The sequence below is a fragment of the Diachasma alloeum genome, unplaced genomic scaffold (genome assembly GCF_001412515.2).
Source record: "Diachasma alloeum isolate Michigan unplaced genomic scaffold, Dall2.0 Dall_scaffold_00402, whole genome shotgun sequence".
Taxonomy (NCBI): Eukaryota; Metazoa; Arthropoda; class Insecta; order Hymenoptera; family Braconidae; genus Diachasma; species Diachasma alloeum.
The window spans coordinates 35146-58588 of record NW_021680541.1 but is presented as its reverse complement, the minus strand read 5'-3'; the positions used below and the strand labels follow the sequence as shown (position 1 = coordinate 58588).

The following is a 23443-nucleotide window of genomic DNA, read 5'->3' as shown; positions in this document are numbered from 1 at the left end:
CCCCCCCCCCCTCCCCGTCAAGACGGAAAAAAATACTGCAAGATGGACGTTGTTAGTTCGGAGTAAGGGCAGAATTCCCTGGAGCCAGAGTTGTCCTAGACGATGGAGTGATGGCCAACTGGGCAGCTGTCCCAGTCACAGACCAGTTCTTTTCTTCCAGAAAAAAAAGAAAAGGGAAAGTGGACAAGAAAGAATGAAAAATAAAAAAGAGAACCCTCCACACGACATGAGTCTGCTTTAAAATCTCTCATCGCTCTCTTACCTTTCACCAGAGCGACCAGATCAGTGTCCCCAAAAAAAGCAAGGGACATCGGTGGACTATTCCCTTTCGAAAATCAAGCCAATCATGAGTATCGTTAAGGGATGATTTCATCCCTCTATTCGTTTGGGTCAAGTGTGTCCACTTCTTGCCTCGTTAAATCAGAGGGGGGTGGACGAAAAAAATATTCTACGAACACTTGAAGCTTCGAATGGTGCTCTGACAAAGCATCATATACTCCAACTTTTAATTTTAATTTTGGGTTTATCCTCTTGGTTGACATATCGGGGATCAATGCTGAGAGAGTGAAGATGAACAGGCTAGGGTCCGCAATCCTTATTTCATTTGCCCACGAGAGCTCAGCATCAGCATCTCTAATGATGGTTAAAATCATCAATTGTCCTCTCGGATGCACCACTCCACCCACCGAATCAACAAAAGATCTCCAAAACATCCAATTTTAATCTAACTCATCGCCCCATTCCAGTCTGAAGCAAGTCCAAGGGGTGAAATGTTTTCTTCTGCCTTCACGGGCTGCTCACTTACACCCCAACTTCCAGCTCGTACATCAGCCACGAGCTCAGCACCAGCGTGCTGTTGGAGAGGAGGGATAAAGACGTAAGAAAGAAAGTGCGAAAAGGCAAAAGTGTCGTGCGTATACCCACGTGGTGCCAAAGGGGCTGCATTTGGACCAAAGGCGCGGCACATTATCCACGCATGAGAGAGCCTTAAATTATCCGACTCAGGCACCCCCGGGTGTTCCTTTAACCAAATGACTTGTGAGGTGAATGTGCTTGGAAAAATCTCGAGCCGTTGATTAATTTTATCCTTGGTGTGATCGTAGACGTTGACGCATTCTGCTGATACTGGTCTGGTAGGGCATGGGAAATACTAGAGAGTAGGCCAAGGGTGGCCCAATGTTGGCCAGTGCTGAGCCAATCTTGGCCCATTGTTTATCTTGTATCAAATATGAATGACTTGATTTAATCGGGTCTACCCTGATGAAAGATCAACTATGGGCCAAGGCTGAGGGCCACAGGCTGAGATGGATCCAGCGCTCGTCAACACTGGGCCATCCTCGGCCGACCTAACCCATTTATTATCTTCGCTCAAAGTAGATGAGCTTTCATCTGACTCTAAAATAATGTCATCACACATTTCAGCTGCCAGTAATGGTATTCAGTGCTCGTCTACATTCTTCGTCGCCCCCAGATGATGATTCTAATTCTAATGAAATGACACCCGACAGTGTATTTACGCCAATATTAGAAACTCCAAGACAAATTGACGATCGTTAGGCGTCCATTGGAGCAACCACTTCTGCCTGCATCCGAATCTTAAAGATTCTCATCGCAGTCGGTGGTGAATTCAGCTATCAATGAGCTACTCTATTATTGATTGGATTGTATCTACTCTGATAGATCAGGGATGGACCAAGATTGGTTGAGGCAGGCCCAGTGATGGCCAACACTGGGCCATGCTCGACTGATCCTAGCCTATTCCTTATCTCCTATCACAGTAAATGAGCTTTCATCCGATAACGTAAAATATTTTCATCATACAGTTCAGCTATCGGGAATGGAATTCAGTGCTCTTCTACATTCGCCATCACCCCCACAACTATTTCCGAAAATACGAATGAATGTTTCATGATGATTCTAATTCCAATCACCCGGCATCCGATAGTCTATCTACCCCAATGTTAGAAACTCCGTGACAAACTGACGATCGTTGGGCGTCCATTGGAGCAACCACTTCCGGCTGCCTGCGAATCATGAGAAATCTGACCACGACCGCAACGTTAACACCGATATTTCGAGAATGAACGGAATAGGTTTCGATACTCCCCCCGATGGCTATGAACACTACAGCAATAGACTTAGATAGTCCTAGAGTACGGGGGGATGAGGTAAGGGAAATCCGGGGGCAAGCCTAACCGCTAAGAGCTGTGATCCGGTGGTGGTTTATCTAATTGGAATTGTCAGGAGAGAGGTCTGCCTCCTGTGCTACTTTACGTGAAGGAGAAGAAGGTCTTGTAGATGATGCTGTAGGGCGGAATGGGAAGGAGGGGTGACAGAACTTTCGGAGGCTATCTCTTGGTGCACACCAGTACCAAGGAGGCTCTTTAGACTTTAGTGACGTGACGTTGCCTAATACTCTAATCCTACGATCCTTAGTGTTTAGGAAGGGTATGGGATATAAAGACTGTATAACCTGACTAACCTTATCTTGAAACCTTTGGGCCATTATCTCTTGGTCAGGAGAAGCTTATGCCTAATTAATTTGTGGGATTCAATAATACTTGTCTGGGTGTTTTGAGGGGTATCTTGAGGACCGTTGATCCGGGTGGTATTTTGAATGTGTCATTTGAAAGGTAGCAAAATTTTCGACAAAGAATAATATGTAGGGACCTATGTTTGCGTGACAAATATGTCAGCAGATCTAATTTTCTTCCGGACGATTGTCCAAATTTTGGTAGGAATTTGTGCTCGCTTAGAAGATTTCATCACTATGTACATATAATTTTTTAAAACATACCATTTGTCAAAACTTCTCTTGAAACTTTCGGACCATTAACGAGTGTTTAGGAGAAGTTTGAGTCTAATTAATTTGTGGGCTTCAATGATACTGGTCTGTATTTTAAAGGAATATCTTGATGACTGTTGATCCGGATAGTCTTTTGATTGTGCCATTCGAAATACAGGCAAATTTTTGGGGAAAAATAATGTATAGGAGCCCATTCCAATGCAACACCTGCCTCATTGAGATCTGTTTTCCTTTCCAGAGATTGTCCAAATTTTGTCGAGAAATTGTGCTTGCCTATAACATTCCATCATCACCTCCACGTGCATCCTTTCATGCCTAGGGCTCACGATTGATATGCGTATGAGAATTGTATAATTTGTTTCGACTCACCTTGACATCTTGGGGCCATTATCTCTCGGTCAAAAGAAGCTTATGACTAATTGTATTTTGTAGGGAGATCTTGAGGACCCTCAATCCGGGTGATCTTTTAAATGTGTCATCTGGAAGAGACGATAATTTCCGATAAATAATGATCTGTAAAAACCCATTTCAATATGACAGCTACGTCAATAAGATCCCCTTATCCTCCAAAAGATCATCAGAATTTTGTCAAGAAATTTCGCTTGCCCGAAAGATCCCATCACCACGCGCTCCCACCGTGTACCCAAGGATTACCGCCTAATTACTCCCCACGGGCCTCTGGCACAGTGTTTCAAGAGAGGTATATACCCTCAGAATCACCAGAAGCTCGTAGTAAGATCGATCCACTCCTCATTTCTCAAAGTTGAAAGAAACTCGTGGTCGGTAAATAAAAGTGCTAATGTCTTGAGCCAACGGTTGCGATTTAACTTACGATTTTGGATGATCCGTATATACCTCCCACCTTGATTCCACCCTTCATCTGGTGAGTGTGAGTGAGACAAGCTCTCTGGTTCTAAAACTCAAGATATTCCAGAGGGTTTTCTCTAAGGGTAGGGCCACGAGAGTTGAACAAGGACAGATTATTTGAAGTAAGGGATGGGCAGGGGTTTAAGGTTTGAGGGGTGGGATCTCCTCGGGGTTTTCGAGTCCTGGAAGAGTAGAGTCTAAACCAAGCGCTAACGCTGATCCTTCGCTCCAGTGTCTTCAGACAACTAGTGAAATCTTCGATCTTAGTTCCATATAATTCCTGGTGCATGCTTGCGGAAAGGAAGATTTTTTTTTTATTTACTCCATTGAGAGTCTCTAATTAATGACCCCGTAGGCGTCGTTGAGCGACTTTAAAGGAGGGGAAAAGTACTTGAGGATGGAAATTGCGGATGAAGGGTCATCAATTATGCCACCGTCCTTCGACAGAATTCGGTGACGTTATTTCAATTCTGAGGTTGGAAGGAATTAACAAAACTCGGGTTATCGGACGGGCGACCCTCGGGGGTTGCTAATAATGTCGCGAGGTCGTTGACAGTCGATCCTCTTCTATTATTACTCGAATCTTTGATGATCACTCAGCCATGTTCATCATCTACAAATCCTTCTGGCTATCGAATTGCATTCTGCAGGGACTCCCACCCTCTCCACCATGTTAAATCCTTGAAGAAAAAAATATCCAATCGATACCCAGAGCAAATTGAAAATCAAGGTACCGGTGAGGGGTTGCACCAGAGGGGGGATTATGTACAAAATCGGTACTCCAGAGAGGAAAAGGGAAATGTGGGGGGGCCTAGTAATGGTGGTGGATGCATCCAGGGTAACTCAGGACCTCTGCCCGGCCGTCGACCACCTTTTCTGTCCTCCGGTCCTCCGCCTCCCCCGTCATCCTCAAAGCCCCCCGTTATTCGCAAGCGCATACTCACCGGGGTCCAAAGAAAAACCAGTAGTTGGAGTAGAGGGAGGTAAAAGGTGGCCAATACATCCCCCACCCACTCCAACAATTTTACTAACAACCAGTGCCGCGCAACTCACCAAGTCCATCCCCCATACCACCCACAACCATTGCGCAGTACCCGCCCCTCCATTCACCACGTCATTCCCCAATAGCGCCTGTCACAACTACGCGCACTCGCACCAACTGCCCCACTCCTTCTTCACTCAAACATCCTTATCCTTCCCCTTCACTCCTCCATCAGGCACCCCCCACAACATCCTACCCATTTACGTTTGCTCTGACTCTCTCACTCTCTTCCATCCTCTCCTCCTCTCCCACCCAACAACGTGAAAACTTTTACCCCCGACTGAATTCTCCCCTTCAACATAGCACACAGTAGCTCTCGAGCAATCCTACGACACGCGCGTGCCTTTTTTTCCCCCGTTTGTGTACTGGTGAGTTCAGGTTTTTGTTTCGTCACATTCTAAAAGAAAATAAATAAGGGGAGGAATTTCAAAAATAATTTCTAGGCAGGTTTTCGAAAATCATTTGGGTCAAAAAAAAAAAAAAAAAAAAAAACCTAAATTATCCGTTGTGCCGAGATGGAAGACCACGAAGACATTAAAAAAACAAAAGGTGATGTCAACGCGCGAGTGGATGAAAAAAGTGAATTGAAGTTTTGAAAGAAAAGAAAACAAAATAAAACAAAAATTGGTCTTATTTCACCTGGGAATTTTTGTTGTTCCAGGGTGGAACTGACCAGCGTGCCGGGCGGCCAGAATGCAATGGCACATCTCAAAAAAAGGAAACTCGAGGCCGAGTCAATACCAAAAACAATGCAACACACATCATCACTGAATGGTAAAAAACAACAAATGAGTAATTCTCAAGACATAGAACTATCGGATGCTGCATTGAAGAGAAGAAGAAAAAGTATCCGTGATGATGATATTAGCATGAGAAAGCAATCAGACAGTGATAAGACAATGCTACCGCAGAAGAAGCGTGTGTTTGCGTCGAGTAATTGCGGTAGTCCAGCGCGAAAAGCTAGCAAGAATTCAGAAGAGCCGGAGGACGACGAGACACTGATTAGAGAGACTGAGGCAGCGCTGAAGAGTTTATCGGGAAGCTGGCCGGGACCTAGTGGTGGTTTGTACCAGCGTGGTGGATCTGATGACGATCGCTACGAGTCCAACTTCGAGAATCTCTTCGAGGAGAAGAAAGACACGCCAAAGCTGTCACCATGCTCAGTATCAACATCATCAACGACGAGCAACGAGGCAGGATGTTCCTTGAAGGACGTGATAACCTTCCGCGGGCAGGATAGAAGGTCCTTCCAGCAGATAAGACCGCAGCAGCTGAAAACTAAAAAAGACATGGATGTAATGAGAATGGAGGCAGATTGTCCTGTGCAGAACAGCCTTAAGAGCAGAAGCTTGAAAGACAGAATCGAACGATTGCCTAACGAGAAGTATTCCCGCTACGACCCTCCAGATTTCAACGAACTCGTCGATGACTCGTCTAATGAATTAGAAATCGACATGTCCGATCCCCTCGCGGAGAAGGACGACGAGGGAGACCAGCGGTCAGACGACAAGAGCAAAGATAGCACAGCAGAAGGATCATCATCATCACCATCCGGAAGACACCTGTTTTCCCCAACCTCAGCGACATCGTACTCATCATCAGCTTTCAGACCACCAAACACAGACCACACGAAGCCAGTATGTAGAACACCATCAGCATCAACGTCGAGCCCACCAATCGGTCCTTACCCAGCATTAGCAACGTTCGTCGGTTTTCCCACACCAGTTCCAGGCCCGGTAATGCCAGTCCCACAACCGGTTATCCCGCCCTCCAGCGAGGAGAAAAACACCTCTGTATCGCTTCTACAGTTGAAATCACCGAAAGAGGAGCAGCATCAGAGTCAGAGTATTTCAAAAATAACTCCATCGAAAACACCAGCTACTGGACTACCACCAGCTGCAAGTCCCGAAATTAACACCTCCAAGCAATACACGATTTTGCAACCAGCTGGTGTTGGCTCGAGAGCAGCCAGTGCTATACAAGACATCACCAGGGAGGGAGTTGTTAGTGTCACTGCTGTCAGCAGCTCCAGTGGAAGTAACAGTTCCACCAGTAGTTACGCCAGTTCTAAGAATGGGAGCAATAGTGGCATTAGCGGATGCACGGCTAGTTGCGTTACAACGAATACGACTACAACTACCACTGCCGTTGGTGATATTTCTACTACGACGGGTGGTCAGGACGTTATGAAGATTCAGGAGAGGAATTTCGATGGCAATCGACCTGGCATGTCCATGTCACCGTCCAGTATTGGCAGAGGTGATGTTTAAAATTTTTTTCATTGCGGGGAAAGAATATTAGCAATTTGGTAGGAATAGTTAGACTGAGTTATTCTGTCATTGATCAGGATAGACATGGCCTAATTTTTCTAGCAGTTCGCGAAATATTTCGAGCACCTTCTCTAGCCATGTCTAGAGATATCCCGTCCAAGTTCCTGCCAAGTAGATAATTTTCGTCATGCATGAAAGGAATAGATAGTCGCACTTCTAGAAAAAGTTGGCTAGTTATCTGACAGTCCATCCATCCGAAAATTTCCCTAGCTATTCAACATTACTATCTCCACCTTCTTCCTACCACCTAAAAAAAAAAAACATTATTGACACCACATGTGAATGGAATGAGGGAGTAGCGAAAGGGACAAAGACCCGCTTTCTAGTATGTCCTGGACCTTTCCTGCGAATGCTTGTATAAAGTTAGAAAGGGGGAGAAAAGCAGTTTGGAAAATCAATAATTACGAAAAGCCAAAGGAGGGGTTGAAAGCGATGACTCAAATGGGTAAAATCAAGGCTCTCTTATCTCGTGGGGTCTTTACCAACCGGCGGGCCAATCTAGAACCCTTTCATTGAGTTTAATAAATACCGGGTGAGATGAATCCGAAAAAGTGGCTAGTAGTTACAGACATATGTGTTCTACTCTTTTCCGATGCTCATAGTGATGGACCTCTTGGAAATTTTTCGAAGATTAGGTGGAGATTCTCTCTCGTCGTATTAAGCGGATTCGGGGAGGGAGACGGTGATGAGGGGGTGAAGTGCATTCCTGGGTATTAAAGGTAGGTTTTGACGCAACATGAAATTTTGGGGTGATACGGGCGTCATACGTATAAGCCACAGCTGTCAGCGGATGGAAACGTGACTAGCATAGCAGGGAGCTTTCTGTCCCTTCGTTTCTTGGAGGGAGGGGTGGAATGAGAGCCGGGCCTTATTACTACCCTGAAAATTCACCCATCAGTACCTTCATTATCCCCTTAACATTAACGTTGCTGTGTGTATGTGGCAGGGGTTGACAGTCAGGTTTTTTCTGTTGATTAGTTGTTGGAAAAGGACTGGATTGGGATCAACGGAATTTGGGATAACGATGAAAAAAATTATTAGTTTCTTCTCAGAGGTTTCATTAATGTCAAGGAAACTTCTTAAATCAGGAAAAGTTCAATTGTTAAATTAAGAACGTTTGCGTTCTTGAACTGAGAATATTGGAAGGGGATAGAATTCTGATAGAATTGAACATTACTTGCATCAAGGTGTCAAGTGATATCCTTTAAATAACGAAGGATCGGTCAATATGAGTAAATTAATTTTAGAACAGAGCAAATCACCATTCAAGTACAATTATCCTAGATTCAAATAAGAATGAGTGAGAATTTATCTTTCTTCTCTAATTCCCTGGGAAAATTCTCTTGAAAAAGAGAATTATGAGAAAGGGGTTGACAGTCTAGTATCTTTTTATTGATCGCCTATTGGAAAAGAAAACAAGCAGGGGTTCGAGCCTTTTTGGCAGAAGCCATCTGACCGTTACTTTATGTGTTATAACTCTTTTTCTTTCTTTCATTTCTACCAATTCCATTGGTAGTAAGCTTCCGAATGGATCCGTAGTAATTTGACTTTCTCTGAAAACGTTCTATGAACAGGTATATGTGTTTTAATTGATTAGATAGATGGCATCGAAACAAATATTTAAAAAAAAAGTGAGATCGATTGCGTAGTTGATAAGCTATTACACATAAAAGGTTTTCAGAGAAAGTCGAATATCTCGGAAACTACTCATGCGATTGAGCTCATTTTCAACAGGAAGGATTGCTATCATGAAGGGAAGATTCTTTCCAAATTTCAAGTTGATATCTCAATTTTTGCACAAGCTAGAGTGATTACAAGGATTTTTATGAAAAAACGGAAAAATGGGAATATCTCGAAAACTTTGTATGAACGGGTATATATGTTTTGATTGATTCAGATAGAAGCCATCGAAACGAATATTTTGAGAAAAAAAAATTGAAATCGGTTGACTAGCTTCGAAGATATCAGCGAAAAACGATTTAAAAACGAATAGCTTTTTCTCAAAAACTATCCGATCAATCGGGCTGAAATTTTGCCCAGAGTTAGTCCTAGTTAAGTACTATAATCTGACAAAATTGCAGATTTTTTTGAATAAGTTTAGTCAATTAATTACTCAATTTTACCAAAATTGACCACCGGGAAGGTGGCGATGGACATTGACACCGACAGACATGGTCGCCAAACTTCGTATTTTTACGTTTCAGACCATTCTGCATCATTTCCAATCAAAATTAAAGAATGTGAAAACAGCACGATTACAATGCTTCCATTCGGAAGCGAAAATTGGGAAGAACGAAGTTTAGGCTAGGGATGAAAAAAATTATTAGTTTCTTTTCGAAGGGTCCGTCAATGTATATCCGCTATTTCAAGTAAGCAGAGTTCGTAGATCAAGAACCGGTGAATCCTTGAATTAAGAATCTTTCTATTCTTAAACGGAAACATCCGAAGCGAATAAAATTTTGAAACAAGTGAACATTAATTTAATGATCATTACTCATGGTATCAGGTGATGTGCTTGAAAAACAAAGGTTTTATAAATATAAGTAGATTAATTTCTGGACCGGAAAAAGCATCAGCTCAAGAATGCGAATATTCTTAATTTAAGTACTCAGATATCCTTGATTTAAATACCTTAAAGTTCTTATGTGAAGAAGCTGAAAGTTCTACATTCGAGACCCAAAATTTCCTTAAAATACGAAAAAAGAAAAAAAATAACACTTGATTCAAGTAAGAATTAATGAAAATTAGAACTTTCTTCTCTGATTCTTTAGGAAAATTCTCTTAAAAAAGGTATGAGGAAGGGGTTGACAGTCAAGTTTCTTTCCCTTGATTAATTGTCAGAAAAGGACAAAATTGGGAAGACATGAATTTGGGCTATCGATGAAAAAAGAAGATCAGCTTCTTCTCGAAGAGTTCATCAGTGCCTGTCTCTAGATTATCTCCAATCTTCTCGATCTGAAGGGTTGTGAGAGAGGAAAAAAATCCAAATCAAAATTCTCAATAACCTGGGGGAAGAGTTGAGCTCTCAGATTACCCGTTAAATGCGAAGGCGTGAGCGTAACCACGGGATTAGCGTGCCGTGCCGCTTAACCCATGTTGTTCTTTCCCCCGACAAAAATCTCACGTGAAAGAGTAAAAATAAAAATCAGAGAAACCTCAAACCTTCGATTTTTTTCTTACATGATTGCGTGTACAGGACGCACCCCAACTTCAACTCCATCTCTTTTACTCTCCTTTACCACCTCCCTAAAAACCAAGCGTGTTGACACGCTATAAAACCTACTATCGGGAAATCCGTTGCGGCCTTTTGTGGCGAAACCATTCTCACAAAAGAAAAGACGTAAAGGTGAATTGAGATACAAATAATAATAAACGAGGATTATGGCGGGAGATGGGAGATTATTTTCAGTTTTTCGTTGCAGAGGACAGGGTGAAAGTTGTTGAAAATATGATCGGACTGCATATTAGGAATCTAACGGAATTTTCAGAAAAGAATATGTTTGGAAAAATTTCATAAAAAACCCTAATGGATTCACTCGACAATTCTATTGAATTTTTATTGAACTTTCTATTAGTTTTTGACCGGTTCGATTGAAATGTTCAATGGAAACTATTCTATAGAAAAAGTCAATAGAATTGATTTTTGTATACAACTTATTATATTGATCGATCTTCTATAGAATTTCCTGGCTCAAAGTTTCGAAGTTTTTGTTTGATTTTTGTGAAGAAAAGAAAAGAAAAACAAGACGAGTATTTAAAAAAAAAAACAAAATCAATGGGACCAGTAATTTTCGAGATATTCAGGCAAATAGCTATTTTCGTCACAAGGCCAAAACAAACTTTTTTGATACTGCTGCTACCAACACCTCGTGCTGAAAAGTTCCTTTTAGTTTACTCGTAAACGAAAAGTCCTTTCTTTTACTTGTAAGCGAAAAAAGCATCGTTTGGCAACTTGTTGAACGTAACAACACTGTCAAAAAAAAATTCAAAAAATTCATAAAAAATTGACGGGTCAAATGGCAAATCATCAATTATATGTCAAATTCAATGATGAACATTTTTCTTTTGAACCATTCTCCTCCATCTCGATCGAGTTTGCCAATAAACGCATCGGAGCACCAGCATCCGCGCAAGTGTTAACGTGCTGCCCACTTCCCTCCCATCCATGATAACCCTTTATCTATCGCAGTTAGTGTGGAAAACTGATGCAGGGAATAGTGGTGTGAGATGAATAAAGACAAGAGAACATAGAGTAAACACGACAGTACTGTTCAGTATATTTCAAAAGACTAAATTGGGTTCAATACAGAATTGGGAGTACTGGGTGTTTATGTACATGAATGTATGGGTATATTTATTGGTGAGTGACTGTGTGCAAGTATATTAATTCGACGTTTTCGTCAACACTTCCCCTCAACGTTGTTGAATAGCTGACTCGCTCCACGCCTTCAAGTTTATTTTTTCAACAATTCGCTTCAATTTTATCGATCCGACTGGTTTCGTAAGAAAATCTGCCTCATTGTCTTCGCTCCGAAAACATAGCAGCTTTGTAATGTTTCTTCTCTCGGGGTCTCGTGCATAGAAAAACATCGTATCGATGTGTTTCGTTCTGTTGCTAAAAGCTCCATTGCGTTGATTACTTATGGAACTCTAGTTCTCTTCAAAAATTGTTGTTAGTTCGTTTCGGTTTTCGCCAAGAAAACCGAGCAATTTCAGGATCCACACCGCTTCTCTGGACGCCTCTGTGAGTGCCACGATCTCCGCTTTTGTTGAAGAAATCGAGACACAATCTTGCCTCCTGCAACTTCAGCTGATAACTCCGTCGAACAACTTGAATAAGAACTCGCTGTTGGATTTCCTATCCTCTCTTGATTCCGCCCAGTTTGCATCTGCGAAGCCAATCAAGTTTTTATCAATTAATCGATGATTGGAAAGACGCAATTCATAACTGCGTGTCTTCTTCAGATAACGACAAATTCGTTGACACTCCACCCAATCGACTTGTCGAGTATCTTTAGTGTGTTGACTCAATAATACGACTGGTGCTAAGATGTCAGGATGAGTATTGACGGAAATATACAGCAATGAGCCTATCAACTTCTGGAAGTGAGTATTATTCATCTTTGGTGATACAGCTCTGACCTTCTCGTACTCCTCATCCATCGGAAAACTTGAGTCCTTCGCATCAAGTAGCCCGGTTTCAGTCAGAATTTTCTCGATAAATCGCGGTGGGCTTATGTAAAAGTCCCCCTCTCTGTCTTGTCGAACATCCACCCCTAGATAATGCTGAATATTGTCTAGATCGTTGATAGTGAAATTCTCGTTCAAATTTATCCTCAATTTATTAATTTCTGCGACTGACGAACTAGCCACTATTATGTCGTCAACATAAACGGCTAGGAAAGTTTCACCAGCTCCAGCGTTCTTCTTGTAAAGACAAGGATCGGCATCACATGGAATGAAGTTGTACTACCTCAAAACTTCATCAAGAGTCTCATTCCATACACGTGCTGCCTGCTTCAAACCATAAATACTTCGGTTTAACCTGTAGACGTGATCTTCTTTCCCTGCCTTTTCAAACCCTGGCGGCTGCTTCATGAAGATCTCCTCACTCAATTTTCCATTGAGAAACGCCGTCTTCGCATCGAAGTGCTTCATGTGATAATGCCTATAGCCTGCAATAGACAATAACGTACGGAAAGTAGTATGTCTTGCCACAGGTGCGAAAACTTCGATGTAATCAGAGCCGAACTTCTGCGAAAAACCCTGAACTACGAGTCGTGCTTTATACCTGTCCGGTCGTCCATCAGCGTGCTTTTTGACCTTGAAAACCCATTTGCAGCCTACTGCGGACTTCCCTTTGGGTAGTGGTTGAATACTCCAGGTATTATTGTCTGAAAGTGATTGCAATTCCTCTTGCATAGCTATCTTCCATTTCTCAGCATCCCTACTCGCCATCGCTTCCTCGTAGCTACCTGGCTCCCCCTGGTTTTCAGCAGAAAGTGCTACTTCTGCATGAACCTCTTCTACATCACCGCTCTCGACATCGGAATGATGTTGATTTCTGAGCCTTTCCAGCCTCATTGCAAGCGGCATGCTTTCGAGAGACAGCCTCTGATGATGATTCTTCCTCTCATTTTCATTTACCATGACTTCATTATCATGAGCGTTATCTTCTTCGGGAATTGGTGAATCTTCAGCACGTTCTTCAGTCTGGACGTCTTCTTCTGGAACTTGGACAACTTCCCCTGAAGCCAACTGCTTTTCTTCTTGAGACCTGATGCCATCCTGACCCTCAGTGCCAGAGTTCACGAGAACTTTCTGATGATGACGTTCACCCTTCAGGAACTGCACATATCTGCTGATGATAATTTTCCTCGTGTTTCGGTCCAGCAACCTGAAGGCCTTCGACTCCACCGAGTACCCGACGAATGTATACTCCAGCGCTCTTTCATCCAACTTCTATCGTTTTTCCTTCGGAACATGAGCAAAAACCCTGCATCCAAACGACCTGAGATGAGATACATCCGGCTTCCTCCCGTAAAACAGCTCGTACGGCATCAACGTCTTCACTCTCGTAGGCAACCGATTCTGCAAATAAGCAGCAGTGACCACCGCCTCACCCCAATACTTATCCGGTAATCTAGCGTTGATGAGCATCGTTCTCACCGCCTCGATCAAGTACCGGTTCTTCCGTTCGGCGACTCCATTTTGCCCTGGGGAATACGGTGCAGTCAGCTGCAATCTAATCCCATTCTTCTGCCAATAATTTTTAAGCTCACATCCGGTAAACTCTCCACCCCGGTCTGACCTGATGACCTTCGGTTTTTTATTCAACTGAGTTTTACAATTCTCAACAAAATCTCGGATTACCTGAGCGGCCTGCGATTTTTCCCTTAACAGGAACACTCTGGTATGCCGACTGCAGTCATCAATGATCGTCATCAGGTACCTGCGCCCTCCAGGTGTTGGTGTAGGCAGAGGCCCACACAGATCAGTGTGTACCAGGTCCAGAGGTGCATTCGATTTGCATTCCGAAAGCTTCGGAAATGGACTTCGGTGCATCTTTCCCTGAATGTAGCTCTGGCAGTAGCTTTTCACGCCGCAAGGCTTGATAGTAATACCTAAAGCAAGCCCTTTATTAGCCAACAATTTCACTGGCTCAGGATCACGATGACCAAATCGCGAATGCCATATGTGAATACAATTATCTGCATGCTCACTTGTCGCTATCAGAGCCCGTTGAGCCAATCTCAATGCATACATGCCGTTGTAAGCATCGCCGACTGCAACTTCTTTATTTTTGTCTGAAATGACCAACCGCCCCTTTTTAAACAAAATACGATAGCCTTTGCGGTCAAACACCCCAACCGAAATTAAACTGGAATCAAAATCAGGAACATACAATACGCCTTCTAATTTAAGTAAACTCTCTTCTCCTCTTCTGTTGAAACATTTTATTTCTCCGTTCCCCACTCCATAGACAGCGCTGGACTTTTGGTTCGTAACACGAACAGATGATCGGTACTCAGTATTTAAATAGGTGAAGAAATCAATATTATTTGTCATATGACTCGTCGCGCCGGAGTCAATGACCCAAACAAATTTGTCCGTGACCGAACCTACGCAATACGCTGTATCTTGAAACGATGTTGATGTCTCCCCATATTTCTCCTCTGCTCTTCTGGCCTGTGGTCGATGACCTTCTTTTTCCTTCTTCCCTTTCCATTTCAAGTAGTTTTCGCACTGTGGCTTGAAATGGCCTGGCTTTTGACAAAAAAAACAAACTTTCTGATTTCCTCGACCGTTGACCTTGAGTGCTAGACTTGAAGACGCTTCTAATACAGATTAACCTCGACACCTTCTAAATTCACCGATTAATTTGGCTTTAACGCAAGTTAATGTGATATCAGCGTTATTACAAAATTCAAAAGCCGTTAGAACGGAGCTATATGATTTTGGAAGGCTATTCAAAATCAAAGCTATAACGGTCTTTTCCGTAAAAACCTGACCGTGCCCTTTCAACTTCTGAATCTGATCCTCCATATCAGCAAGATGACTCTCCATGTTGCTGTCCTCCGCCAGCCTTGTGCAAAATAATTGTGTCAACATCAAAATAATGTTCGTCTCCGATGCCTTCTCATGGTACTCCTGCACGGCCTCCCATGCACCCTTCGCCGTTGTTTTGTTCCTGATGATAGTCACCTGAGAATCCTCCACAAGCAAACTTATGATTGCATGCGCTTTGCAATCACGAACACTTCAAGCCGGAAGTTGCCCTGCAGCCGTTGGCGGATCTTCCGAGATCACCTCCCATAAACCATAAATCACCCCGTATTTCCACAACTCATAATTGTCATTATTTAATTTAGTAATACCGAACGTATTGGCAACAGAATTTGAATTTTCCATCTTGGCACCACACGAACTGTTACGGTTTTTTTTTTCTTTCTTTTCCAAACTTGACAAAAAAAACAAATTTATTTGAATCTTCTATTTTCCAAAACCTTAAACTGACTTTAATTAACTACTTGAGCTTTATCAACTTTATTCACAACCACTTTTCAACCGAATCCCTGGGCCCTTAACCTGTGGAAAACTGATGCAGGGAATAGTGGTGTGAGATGAATAAAGACAAGACAACATAGAGTAAACACGACTGTACTGTCCAGTATATTTCAGAAGACTAAATTGGGTTCAATACAGAATTGGGAGTACTGGGTGTTTATGTACATGAATGTATGGGTAGTATATTTATTGGTGAGTGACTGTGTGCAAGTATATATAATTCAACGTTGTCTTCAACAGTTAGGAGAAAAAGTTATATGATAAAAAATGTGTATTTTTACATAACAAACATCTTTTGTTTGAAATTTTTTTCTCTATCTGCAAGCGTTTCCATGGTATGATCGATTAAACAATAAAAATGTTATAAATAAATAGACCTGACCACAACTTGTAAAAATCGACGTCGGATTCGGATTCAGCACTTCCGTTAACGTAAATTCCATAGATAAAATGTAATTTTTTTCCTAGCGCATACCGAAATAGGGCTAGCGTAGGGTGTGTTATTTCTATTTCCACTCTAAAAAATAGCTTGAAAGAACTTTTTGGTAGCATAAAATTTTTGTGAATTTTTTCAGATTTTCAAAATGGGTCTTTCGTTAATATACTTCAAAAATTGATAAAAAATTGAAGAATTGATAAAAAAAATCTGAAAAAAAATCAGAGTGGATTTTTCATCGAGTAGAATCATGAAAAAAAATGAAACGAATCTGAGATGGTCAGGGTTTAAACCGGTCGAATTGACATGGAATGCCCCATATGTATACCCTTCAATACAAAACTTGAAGATATTGCCGTTCTTCTGTTTTTTCATAAAAAATTTTGTACGCACGATAACTTAAGAAAAAATGGAGATTGCAAGTTGAATTTCGGTATAATCCTATCTCTTATAATACTAAGTTGGTATTTTGGATGGGTGCAATGGGCCAAGCGCTTCCTGAGATGTGCAATCGTTTGTGTAAATATATTGTGTTAAATATCTGACAAACTACTCAACGGATTTTTTTCTTTTTTCTTTCTTTTCTTTTTTCAAAATACTCGTCTCGACGTTTTCTATCTAGAACAATCAAATATCTATACACATTCATAGAAAATTTTTGAGACATTACCGTTATTTCGTTTTTAAAATTTTTTCCATTCTTGTACATACGATCCTTAAAAGAAATAAATGTTTTTGTGAAAAAACTACGCCAAGAAAGAGTTATGTTTGATTCTTACTGAACAGAAATTTTTGAAGAATAGAAATGAATGAAAAAAGCCAAGTCAGAAATATCAAATGAATGGCATATATCAGAACATCGAGGATTAGATAAATACTTGACAGTGAGTTAAAAAACTTCGCCCCAAGGACGTTGGTCCTGCTTGTAATGATTTTTTATTTCATAGAGCATTTTTCTCCCATCCTCATTCGATTTCGTAATATTTTTCTCATAGACATCTGATTGTACCCTATGGCCATTCATTTGACATTTCTGATATGGCTTTTTTCATTTACTTGTATTTTTCAAAAATTTCTCATATTTCAGTAATAATCAAACTAAACTTTTCCTTGGCGCAGTTTTTTTTACAAAAATATTTGTTTTTGTTTTTTCAGGAGATTTTACAAGTTCTTTTCAAAATGGCCACATGGTTATGCTCCTGACTTTTATTTCTGTTTTCCGAAATGGAATGAGACCTATTTTTTTTCGCTCAGGAAACAGGAAGTTCTACGGGATTTCAATCCCATAATCTTCGAGAATTCAGTTATGCACAGAACGGAATTGAAAAATATCGTGGAATTTATCGCTCATGCTCCAAATCCAATTTGTAAATTCCCGGACTCCCGCCCTGGTGCGCGTGGTTGTATTACACTGCTACCAATTCCGTAACAAAAAAATGATAGGAGATAATGTGAAATGCAAAAATGTGCACATGAACCTGCTACTATGCGCGTAACTTTTTAAATATTGGTTCGAATAAAAAAAGGTTACATCAATGAGTAGTTTTCATATAGCTTGTCACGTTTGTATTTTATTTGATAAATATGATTCGGAGGTAGTGGAGAGGTAGTTGCTTCGTGCACAGATACACGGTAGCGTTCGACCACTTGATACAGTCAGAGTCAACACTTTTCCTTGGCCGATACGCTCCTGCGTATCCCGATAATCTGAGAAACAAGCAGGGGACAACGAGCATATGACAGCGCGCCATATGACAGTGAGCATGTCACTGAGTTATTTCTTTTTTCGTCATCAATGATTGTTATTGATTGTTATGTCAAATCAATACCTTGAAATAGCTTCACAACACTAACTAACAGCAAAAATTGCAGATATTTACTGCCACCTCCATGGTTGCTATAAAAATTTCAATATTTCATATATTTCGTATGAACGGGTATACATATTTTCTGTCTAAATTTCAAGTTGATATCACGATCTTTGCACAAGCTAGCGTGATTACAAGGTTTTTTATCTAAAAAAAAAAAAGTATAAAAACCGGAATATCTCAAAAACTGTGTGTGAACAGGTACATATGTTTTGATTGATTTAGATAGAAGAAATCGAACCGGATATTTTGAAAAAAAGGGAAATCAGTTGCGTAGTTTTGAAGATATTGTACATAAAAGATTTTCAGAAAAAGTCGTATATTTCCGAAATTACTGATGCAATTGAACCCACGTTCAATACGAACCGTTGTTATCATGAGAGAGGGATCCTGTCCAAATTTGGAGTTGATATTTCGATTTTTATTAAAGCTAGAATGATTAAAATGTTTTTAGTGAAAAAACGGAAATATCTCGAAAATTTTGAATGGACGGGTGTACATGTTTTGATTGATTTAAAAAGGAGGCATCGAAACGAATATTTTAAAAACAAAAAAATCGAAATCGGTCCACTAGTTGCCAAGATATTTGCGGAAAACCATTTAAAAAGGAACCGCTTATTTTCAAAAACTATTAGATCCATCAGGCTGAAATTTTGCAGAGTTAGTGCTCATTAAAACCTATAATCTGATAAAATTACAGATTTTTTTAAATTACTTGAGCCACTTAATTACGCAATTTCCTAAAAAATGACCGCCGGGAAGATGGCGTTGGACAAGCTCACATACGAACATTAACGCCAAACTTCATATTTTCACATTTCAAATTATTCTACATCATTTCCAAACAAAATTAGAGAATGTGAAAATTGGACGATTACAATGCTTTCATTCGGAAACAAAATCAAAATTATGTTTATCGCCCGTGTTGTAAACTCAACCGATACGTAGATCAGTACTAGATTTAATCTAGCGAAATCAGGAGAGGCGAAATCACTGATCATCATCACTCATCTCACGATTACCACCCATAACCGCATCATAAAAGTGGGAAAAAAACAGTAAAAAATTCAAGAATGATAATACGGATAACGGGGATGGTTTCCAGGTGGATATTCACGTGATACGGTTATAAATTCACTGTTCACTCGTCCGTCGAATGAATAACACAATCTTCCATCCCACCCCCCATCCTACACTGGTGTTTACGTACACCTCTCGGTTTCCCATGGTTGACCCTCGCGCATGAAATGGCTACGAGGTAACACAATTACACACTCGGCCAAATTCTCCCCCTCGTGCATTTTTTTCCCTCTTTCTTCAACGGAAAAAAACAGTACTCATCCACTCTTCAGCGCAGCCACCCCTATTTCTATTTTTCCAGTATTTTTTTACCCCTTTTTTTCGGTTTTCACGGGTTTATCTGCCTCTTTTTCTCACTTTCGGCTTGGGCAAAAGGGTCAGATGGTAGAGGAAAAAAGAAGGTCCGGCTCGTTACAAGTCTATTCAGACGTACGGGGGTGGAAAAATGAGGGAGAGAGGGATGTGGGAGAGGGATATGGCGCGTGCCGGTATTCATTTTGTTGACCGGACCCATTACCCTTGCTGCTGGAGGGGGTGGGAGTTGATCCTCGGGGTTTTCAGATTTTCTTTTTGTGGACCTTACGGCTAATTTATTAATTCCGCACCTCTGGCTGCACCGGAAAGAGAGGATTGGGTTTTGTTGGTATTTTTGTTTTCACGGGATCATGCGGGTTTTTTCGTGTTCAGGGGTTTGAGACGGATGGAAATGGGGGCAGCAGTTGCAGACTTGTGGTGAATTATTGCTAATATCGATGGGGGACTGTTGCTCACTATTGGGGAAAAATGGAAAGTTCAGGGACAGTTTAGGGAAAATTTTCAGCAAAGTCATGCAGTTTCGAATTTTACTGGGAATTCAATGGAATTCCTATTTTTTTTAGCAAGAAGACGAGAATCACCCAGTTTATTTGAATTTTAGATGACATGTTAGCCCGGTGGCTTGGCGCAGTGGGTAAGTTCATTGCCTCACATGCGAAAGGTTCCGAGTTCACATCCCGGCCGGGTAGAATGGTGCGATCTAACCATTTAAAGTCTTGATCATCATCGCAGTATACCCTAACCGGGTCGAAGCGATGCAAAATAACGATAAAAAAAAAAAGGATGACATGTCAAAGTGACACATGTAAATGTTAACACAAACAAGTTCAAGAATTGGAAGCCGGAGCAAACGAAGAATAAACAATTAACTTTTTTGCACTAATTATTCGTTTTTAGTTATACATAATCGATTTCAATGCATGAGAAATCTCACTCCAATATCCCGCGACTTTTAAAACTCACAGTAGTTCCCCCTTAAAGAAGAATGAAAGTCAGTGATTTAAGTAAGTTCACTCAATTAAAGAGTTGAAATTCAGTTAATTTTTTATTTAAATTTGAAAACAATTTTTGATTCTCAATCATCACTAAACAATTAATTTTAAATTTCTGAATTTGATTTGTCGATAAATCAAATAATCGTCAATCGTGCCAAGTCAAATACCGATTTAAAAAAATATCAAAAAATTGGAAACATTTGATTGCTGATTAGATGAATAAAAATTGAATAATTGTACAATACAGTCGACTGATTTTGTATGTAATGAAATAATTTTAATTAGATATTATGATTTTGTCCATCTCTCTCCAGAAATATCAAAAATAAATTCTGAATTTAGCACGTGGGGAACTCCGCGACACGTACATTTTTTTCTCACCCATAAAGTCAGAATGATATTTTAGTCCATGAAAACAGGTTTCTTTTTATTCCATTTTCACCACATCAATGTCTTTTGCACGTTGAGAAGCTGTCGTGGAAGTTAACATTATAGCAAAAACGTAAAAGAACGTCAGGGGATTCGAATAACAAGTGACTATTGATTACAAAGTATCGTTGGGGCATAAAGGGAAAAACTGTTACTGGCCACAGAGTACGACTGACTGCTGAGCGAATAGCTGTCACTATTGACGCCTACCGGTGGCCCCCTTATGTTACGGTTTCCTTGAGGGAGTCGAATCATATGAATTTTGATTTTGAAATAATTTAATAAATAATAGGAAATTATATTTTCATTTTTCAGTGGCAGGTTTCTCATAGTTGAAATGCACCTGTCGTTTTTTAAATATAAATTTATACTTTGTAATATAATTTTTTTTTTTCAAAAATTGAATCCCAGAAATTTAGAAAATTAAACCAATGTTTAAAATTTTTTTTTGTCCAATTTTGAGAAGAAAACATTTCTGAAATTAAACATCTCAATTTCGATGCGATGAGATTGAAAATTTTCTGAATCTTGGAAACTATAGTTTTCAATATATGTATTTTTCAAAAAGGAGGCGCCAACTGTGGGGAACCTCTGATGAACCTATGTGTGTTTATAATCATATTCGTCAAGAACTACTTTGTGGCACATATGATACAAACTATTTTATGTAACGGGCCTGAAAACCGAGATCTAGCCGAGCAAAACGAGGTTAGAATCACGGTTTTCGGGCCTAGTAAGATAATTTGTTTTTGTTTCATCCTCTCATAGTTCAGCTTACATATTTGGATTAGCTGCCAGTAATTTTTGGATTTTTGCAGAAAAATAAATTTAAAATTTGGTTCGTTGCCCCGATGAGGGCCTCGAATTTGAACATCGAAACGTCGCTTTCAATCACATCATTTTAATTGATAGAATTGTATTGACTGCAAGGCTAATAAACGCCCTTATAATTAACCAGATTCCGCAAAGATTTTCCCTTGAAAAAAGTTAAAAACTTCTTTTCTCCACGTATGAAATCCCTCAGACCGATAGTACGTGCGTCACGTGTGAAAGAATCCGACAAAAAGTCAGGAACAGATATAGACATTAGTTCGTCGAGATGCTTCTCCTGGGATTTTTTTTCGACCAAAGCACACTTTTATAAACTTTGTCGTGCGCTAATCCCACAAGGCCTTATCCCCATCCCCATCTCCAACACCAGCCCTACACCCTCCTACCTCCCCCTCATCCACCCCTTCCCCTACATCACCGCTCTATTCAGCTCAACGTTAGGAGCCACCGCGCCATGACGGCAAAACTTCATCAGGCTGTCATTTCGCGTAGGAGAGCCCCGATCCCTGCTTAGTTGCTTCCTCTCTTTTGCCTCTGTAGCCATATATCCATATATCCCTTACCAATACCCCCTCCCCTCCCCCCTCCCTCGATCCTTCATCTCGCCTACCACCTCCCTATGCGGCAAATTGGATTACGATACGTGATGTCGTTAGCAGGTTTTAGTTTATTTAAGTAATTTTATGTGTTGTTTTCCACTAGTTTTTGTTTCCACTACACAGGAAGCGCGCGCTTATCTATCACCTCATTGACTTAGGAGAAGCTTCCTTCATAAATCTCTCTATAGTATAAAAATCCAGATTGACTTCTAGTGATAAAAATTTGGTACTCGAAATTAAGACTCCACAATTAATGAATTGCATCTCCATCTCCGAACTCGGTCAAGAAGAGACCCCAACGATCTTTTTGAGCCGTCATTTAATGAATTTGAAACATTTTTTTTAAATTATGGTGAAAAAACCGATTTTCAAAAAAATTCAAAAATTTTAAAAATGAATGAATGAATTAAATTTTAATTTATGGTGGTGGATAGGGCTCACCAATAGCTACATTTGAAAGAAAAAAATTATTCGATTCCATCGCTTCCCTAGCGCACAATCGAAAAAAACGTTTGTTACATACACACGCACATACATACACACGTACGGACACGGTCTAAAAAATGCATATTCGGACTTTTGGGGTCATAATAAGTCCATATAAAACAAAAAATCAAAAACTTAAATTTGCATGATTACAATGCTTCCATTCGGAAGCAAAAAGGAATAAAATGAATTCAAATAAAAAATAATGAAGAAAATATGAAGCTCTATCTATATAGATGAAAAATGACTCATTTTTTCTTGGGAAATTGTGACGGTCATAGAAGGGGGAGGAGAATTGTGACAGTTGTCATGAACGCCTCTTCATATGATGGGTCATGAGACGTACTTGCATTTCTAGACCCGATCAATACCCGCCCTAATTGTTGAAAAATAAGGGAAGTGTTATGAATCGATTTTCTAGGAAAGTGAACAATTTTCTTGAATTATTTAGAAAATCGGCAAATTCTCGCGAAGACTGAATAGTTTTCTCAATTGTCATCGAATAAAAAAACAAGACGAGTATTCTGAGAAAATAAATAAAATTAATCGGAGTAGTAGTTTGCGAGATATTGAACAAAACAGTTTTTGACAAAAAGTTGAATATCTTCTAAACCACTTGTTCGACTTCGCCTACCCACAATTCAATCATGTAATATCATAAGAGCTACAATTTCCAAATTTCAACATCCTATCTAAATTTTTTCGGGAGTTATTGTGCACAGAACGATATTTCCATAAATAAAAATAAAATTACCAAATTGTCCCTAGTTACACAGTACTATTGTGATTTG

The 23443-nt window shown here is 40.3% G+C and overlaps 1 protein-coding gene across 1 annotated transcript in view; it reads left to right on the top strand.

Annotated features, from left to right (window-relative positions):
* Window positions 1–5464: 5464 nt before the first annotated feature.
* The window catches only part of LOC107042029, a 40621-nt gene continuing 22642 nt past the window's right edge, over window positions 5465–23443 (top strand). Inside the window, exon 1 of the mRNA XM_015262895.2 lies at window positions 5465–6974. Coding sequence (XP_015118381.2) covers window positions 5465–6974 — 1510 coding nt within the window. The remainder of the gene's footprint in view (window positions 6975–23443) is intronic.